At 39.3% G+C, this 6,469-nt stretch overlaps 1 protein-coding gene across 1 annotated transcript; it reads right to left on the bottom strand.

The window, feature by feature from the left end:
* Positions 1-539: 539 nt before the first annotated feature.
* Positions 540-6,222, bottom strand: LOC107610638 (uncharacterized). The gene is made up of 2 exons (XM_016312666.1): positions 5,717-6,222; positions 540-699 (listed from the first exon to the last, which is right to left on the bottom strand). Exons 1-2 carry the CDS (start codon positions 6,220-6,222, stop codon positions 540-542), a joined length of 666 nt encoding a protein of 221 aa, XP_016168152.1.
* Between the last annotated feature and the right edge of the window lie 247 nt (positions 6,223-6,469).

The following is a 6,469-nucleotide window of genomic DNA, read 5'->3' as shown; positions in this document are numbered from 1 at the left end:
ACAAGTACGGCCATATCCTCAGTGATAGAGGATTCATGAGTACTCAGCCAGACATAATGAGACATGATTTGTTGCTATAGACGAGCCTCATCTGTCAAATCATTAGCCGAAAGCCCCTTTGGATTAACCTTGCTTTGCCCATAAATCCAGGTTCTTCCGGGCTTAGCAATGGCCTTTAGGACGGGGTCCCAATCAAAAGTATAACCTTTGCGGGTAATTTCCGCTTCTTGGAAGGCATCCAACCCTTCCGGATTTGGTGGGATGCCAAGCACTCGGTGAAGGGCGTCTTCTGAAATAGGGACTTGCTTTCGACGCATATAGATTGAGTCAAGGGTCGGGGAGTGGTAATTAGCATGGAATTCATCGACCCAAGACAAGTTAACTTCAATTGAATCTCGGTTCAAGAAACCCCAACGTCTCCTCTTTATTCGATCCTCCACATATTGTCTTAAATGGTCCGGCACAAAGAGGAGGTGTTCACGGTGGAGATTCTGCTCCATAATATTAGCATGCATCCTTTCACAATAGCGGTTGGCAAATCACGCAGTGTCCTTAGCAGGAATCTTCTTGTCTAACTCATCAATGCAGATATCCACTTTTGATTTCTTAGAAGGCTGCCGAGTTGTGGGTGACTTTGGTGCTTGCCTTTTAAAAACCGTTTTCTTAGAAGATTTCTCTTTTCCTTTCGCGGTTGTCATACTGAAAATGAGGGAAAAGGAGAATGGTAAAGAAACCAGTAAAGATAATGAAGAATGCATTAATAAGATAAGTGTAGTGAAAATATAGCAAAGAATGCAAAAATAAAAGCAAAATTAAAGTAAGAGTTCATTAAAACTTTTTTACAAACACGTAGTGTGCATTGGATTGTTCAACAAGCAAGTGGACTAAAACCAACATATAACCCCATGAGAAAAGAATATGATATCCAAGAAAGCAAGTAGCACTAATCAATCCAATGAATTTATAAAAGAAATAGTGATCCAACACCAATTTCAAACATATAATAAATTGAAAAGAAAATAACTAAGATTAAGCAAGAAATAAGAACATAAAGTGCAACAAAAAGAAAAATAACTTAATTAGATATAACTAGATTAAATGAAAATAGAGAAGATAATGATAGAAGAATGAAACCTTAAATGCAAGAAGGAGTAGTGGTAAGTGCAAGTGATAGAGAAAGAATAGAGAAAAAAGAGGGATAATAGAGAGAAGAGAAAGAGGGCGCCGGAGAACGGTGGTCGCCGGTGGAGGTTGTAACACCCTAATTACCCTAAGCCTTACCTCATGCTGTAAAGCAAAGGTTAATCAAAGGTTACGACAAATCTAAGGCTTATACGTGAATATATATAGAAGGAGTAATAATTCTAGAAGCTCGATGAATAAAACAAGCTCAAATATGGAATTACAAAGCGCAAACGTTCACACGAAACTACAAGCTTAAAGGATAAGATCCACTACGTAAGGTAACAAGATATATGTAGTTATACAAGAGTATAATAATCATAAGACACTAGTCTGAGCCTGCAGAGTTTAGGCCGAGTAATTAAATACAGACATACAGAGTTTTGAAAGTAATATAACTTATACAGAATATCACTCTCAAAGTAAGCCTCTAAGGCAAAAGGAAATACAAAAGTGAAAGTTCTAATCAAAATAACCAAAATGACAACAAGATAGAAGAAGATCCTCCGCTCTACTACCATCAAGCAACTCACTGAGGTGGGTTGCGACCTGCATCTGAAAAATAACAACAGAATATGGTATGAGAACCGGAGGTTCTGAGTATGGTAACAGTGCCCAATAATGTAAGATATAAGGTTCCACGGATATAGTGCCGGGCACACTCTATTCACACATGGATATAGTGCCGGGCACACTCGCATGCGTAACCCAAGGATACAGTTTCTGTCACACTCTTGCAGCAGAAAAGGTTATTAATCATAATTCATTCCCAGGGACATAGTACCCTGCACATTATCATGCTTAACCCAAGGATATAGTGCCTGGAACACTCTACACATTCAACAAGATCATCATTCCTTGCTGAGTTCTCATCGTACTTAACCCAAGGATATAGTGCTTGGCACACTCTCAACATTCAACAAGATCATCATTCTATTCTGAGTCCTCAATTGATCATAATCATCACCAACTTTCCATTCTAAATTCATTATTTCATCAATTTCTCAATTCGTTATCGTTAGTCACTAAGTTCACTACTCTTCCTTCTCCTTCAACCAAACTCATCCTCAGTACATCAGAAACTTAAGCCTCCATTCTCTAACTTTTCAAAATAGCACCCAATCAAATCCTTCTAAGATCTTTCCCATGTTCGATACCCCAAAAATAAGCCCAAGAGTTTTAATTAGGTGTCATAGAAGTATACAAACTTGTTGGGAAAGTGAAATTGTTTAAAAACAAGGTTTAAGTTGTAAAACAAGGCGTGTGCATATGCACAGGGGTGTGCGTGTGCACGCCCAAGAGGATTTCAAAATGTGTGCGTATGCATAGGGGTGTGCGTATGCACAAGTACCAAATTTTACAATTCCGTTCGCTCGTACAAGCTGTGCTAGCACCCCCAACAAACTGCCTTTCCCAACGTGTGCATGCGCACAGGTTGTAAATCTTCATTGGGTGTGCGCGCGCACAAGCTGTGCTAGCGCTGCCAACAGCAAGCCTTCTCATGTGTGTGCGTACGCACAAGGCTGTGCATGCACACAGGTTCAAAAAATCATAGGGGTGTGCGTGCGCACATACCAGAACTCACAAAGTTCTGCAACATTGCAGAATTTCAGATTTTGACACCAAACTTTGAATGATCATAACTTCCTCTACAAAATTCTAAATTTTACAAATTTTATATCAATTTTAAGACCTTTCAATGAACTTTAATTCTAAACAAGTTTCAAAAAAATTTGAAAACTGAGGCACAAGTTATGACCAATCAAAGTTCACCAAAAACCAATTTTTACCAAAAACCTTAAAACTCAAAATCCACCAAATCTCTCAATTCAAAACCAATTATTCACAACCTAAAAATACTAGACTCACTCAAGAATCCATACCAAATATTTCTCAAACACATCAACTATCCAATCATATAAACCATTTAATAGTCACTTCATCCAACTCTAAATTCAACCTAACATCACATCCAATTTCCTTAATACCACCATTCAAATTCTCAACAATAACCAATGCTACAAGTATCAATTCTTTCATTCTATTATCATCAATCAATCCATTCAATTCATTAAACTACCTCACTCATTTACTTTCAACATGAACCACAATAACCAAATAATCAAAATCATTATCAACATCCAAAACCATCATAAACACTCATAATCATCATCAACCATCAACAACATCAACAATCACTACAAATCCTCATAAAACTCACATCTTTCAACATTAGTCGTCAAATAACCTCAATATTAGCAATCACTATCAACATTTACATTATCACAATCAACATACCCACTCATCAACATCAACCAACATCATAATATATCATTAACACCAATAACCCTCATACCCCTTATCAACCTCCCACTCATCATCAATATCATTAATCCCTCATCAACAACAAATAACTCACCACACTCATCATCCACCTCCATACAACTTATCATAAAGCATCAAATTTATATATACAATTAATCATACACCCAAACATTCAATCCTATCCTAAGGTCAACTAGCCTAAGTGTCCAGAAACATTATATATTACATAAAAAAAACCGAAACCATACCTTGGCCAATTCCCAAATGCACCAAACACCAAAACAAAGCCACCAAACTTGATCCAAAGCCTCAACCAACTCCAACAAACACCCAAAACTCAATCTAACATCATATATATATAAAAATCAAAACCTAAGATACACAAAATAATTAAACACAAGGATTTAGTGAAACCTTACCTTACTCAACGAGATTAGAGGTAAAATCCAACAATTACCCGCTACAAGAGATCACCTAAATAAGCAAAACCACAAAATCTACTCAAAAACCAAATCCCCAAAAATGAAGAAGTTAGGGCAGGAAAATAGGGAGTGAATTTCGAAATTTTACCAGATTTTATTAGATAGAAAGGAAGAGCTCGTCAAGAGCTTCGCGTGGCCACAAACGGCTCGTCAATCGGAGCTCCGTAGCTCAAGTTATGGTCACCGGAAGATGGATGTGAATAGTAACCAAACTTTCACCTCTCCTCTCTTCTCAAGCTGCGCCCCCTTTCTCAAAAATGAAGTGGAATGGGATGAAATGCTCATTAAATGAGCATATATATGTTGTGCCTTGGGTCCGGTTTAGGCCCGGTCCAACCCATTAGTGTTTTTGGTCCGTTTGGCCCACTTTGGGACAAAACCTTTAAGATTAGTGCCCGATTTTCAATTCCAAATTATTATTGCCTTTTTAAAACAATAAATCAATTTTTTTAAAATACACAGTACTGGACAGACTAGAGCCGGTACTGCCGGCCTAAGCGCCAGTATGCATTTTTACAGAAACTTTTCGAAAAGACACATTTTCCAACTCAGAAAAATTCATTGAAATCAAATTTCACATTTATATTTTCAAATTAAAACTTTAAAATTTTGAATCTATTCTGGGTACTAAAAATTATTTTATTAAAACGGTTTTACGTGAAAAACTCCGGTTCTTACAGAGGTCCGCCAGAAAAGGGGAAAGAAGAATAGTGAGAAGGAAAGAAGAAAGAACAAAGAAGGAATTGAGGAAAAAAGAAGGAAACAAAAGAAGGGGGAGAAACGGCGCAGACTAGGTCTGCGTGGTGGGGATTTAAAAATGAGAGTGATGCGTAAGCGTCATCCACGCGTACGCGTGGATAGTGAAAAAATGATAGTGACGCGCGTCATTCACTCGTACGAGTGAGGTTGAGTTGTGCGATTAGCGCGTTACCCGCATGGGCTCGGCACAGCTCACTATTCGAGCCATGCGGGAGGCACAGTTCCAGCATGACATAATCACAAATTTTGGGTACGAGGCGACGCGTACGCATCGGCGACGCTTGCGCATGGGTAGCATCGCACGCCTTGCACCCCTTTAGCACGAACCTGGCACAACTCTCTGTTCAGGTCGTGCTGTGGCATTGTCCCAGCACGAATAAGGCATAATTGGAGAATGGGCGTCGATGCGTACGCGTTGGTCATGAGTACACATGACTTGTGCCCGCGCCCTTTGCCCCCTTTCCACACAGCCCCAGCATAACTTTCTGTTTGGCCGTGTGGACGCGTAATTCAAGCATCGTTTTAGCATGATGCATGTCCGCGATCTCACGCGTGCGTGTCAGGCATTCGCACGCGTGGCAGGATTTTTTATTTATTTATTTTTTTTAACATTACTCAGAACAAAAGAAAAACATGCTGATTTGAAAATTAAGAAAGACACTAATAACACAAGCATATGCAAATAACTAAAATAGAACTATAAAAAGTAAGATCATACCATGGTGCGTTGTCTCCCACCTAGCACTTTTCTTTTACGTTCTTAAGTTGGACGGTTCATAGCTCAGTCCTCATCCTTTGCTGGATCCTTCAAGAAGAAGATCTCCAGTTTCTTGTTATTTTTCACTTTCACACCATGATAGAGCTTTAACCGGTGGCCATTGACTTTGAAGAAGGTAGGGCTTGAGGGGTGACTTAGGTGAACAATTCCATACGGTTCCACCTTCTCCACCACGTAGGGTCCATCCTACCTTGACCTCAATTTGTCCGGCATTAACCTTAACCTTGAGTTGTAGAGAAGGACTTGATCCCTAGCTCTAAACTCTCTCCGCTTGATATTCTTATCATGCACCGCCTTCACCTTTTCTTTGTAGAGCCTTGAGTTTTCATACGCTTCTAGCCTAAGGCACTCCAATTCCTCCAGCTGTAACTTTCTCTCAATTCTGGCTCCTCCCAATCCTGAGTTGCATTCCTTCACAGCCCAGTAAGCTTTGTGTTCCACCACTACCGGAAGGTGACAAGCCTTTCTGTAGACTAGGCGAAACGGACTCATTCCGATGGGTGTCTTGTAAGCTGTCCGATAAGCCCATAGCGCATCTCCAAGCCTAGAGCTCCAGTCTCTTCTATGAGGTTTAATAATCTTCTCAAGTATGCGCTTGATATCTCTATTAAACACCTCGGCTTGACCATTTGTTTGGGGATGGTAAGCCGTCACCACCTTGTGAATGATGCCATGGTTCTTCAATAAACCTGTCATTCTCCTGTTACAGAAATGAGAGCCTTGATCACTCACGATTGCTCGTGGTGATCTAAAGTGATAAATAATATTATTCCTAACAAAAGAAACAACCACGTTAGCATCATCAGTACGGATAGAAATTGCTTCCACCCACTTAAAAACATAATCAACAACTAATAGAATATATAAAAAACCATTAGAGTTTGGAAATAAACCCATGAAGTCAATACCCCAAACATAAAAAATTTCACAAAACAACGTGAGT

This window comes from Arachis ipaensis, chromosome B1, assembly GCF_059453495.1.
Source record: "Arachis ipaensis isolate K30076 ecotype BB chromosome B1, ASM5945349v1, whole genome shotgun sequence".
Classification (NCBI taxonomy): domain Eukaryota; kingdom Viridiplantae; phylum Streptophyta; class Magnoliopsida; order Fabales; family Fabaceae; genus Arachis; species Arachis ipaensis.
The sequence above is the reverse complement of the archived record's forward strand: the minus strand, read 5'-3'. Positions and strand labels throughout refer to the sequence as shown.

What these genes read in the sequence shown, in the direction of transcription:
- LOC107610638 (XM_016312666.1), bottom strand. Translation starts at nt 6,222, where the DNA reads ATGACAGGTTTATTGAAGAACCATGGCATCATTCACAAGGTGGTGACG. An exon ending in CCGGACAAATTGAGGTCAAG is followed by an intron (nt 700 to 5,716) that starts GTAGGATGGACC and finishes CCTCATTTTCAG; the next exon opens with TATGACAACCGCGAAAGGAA.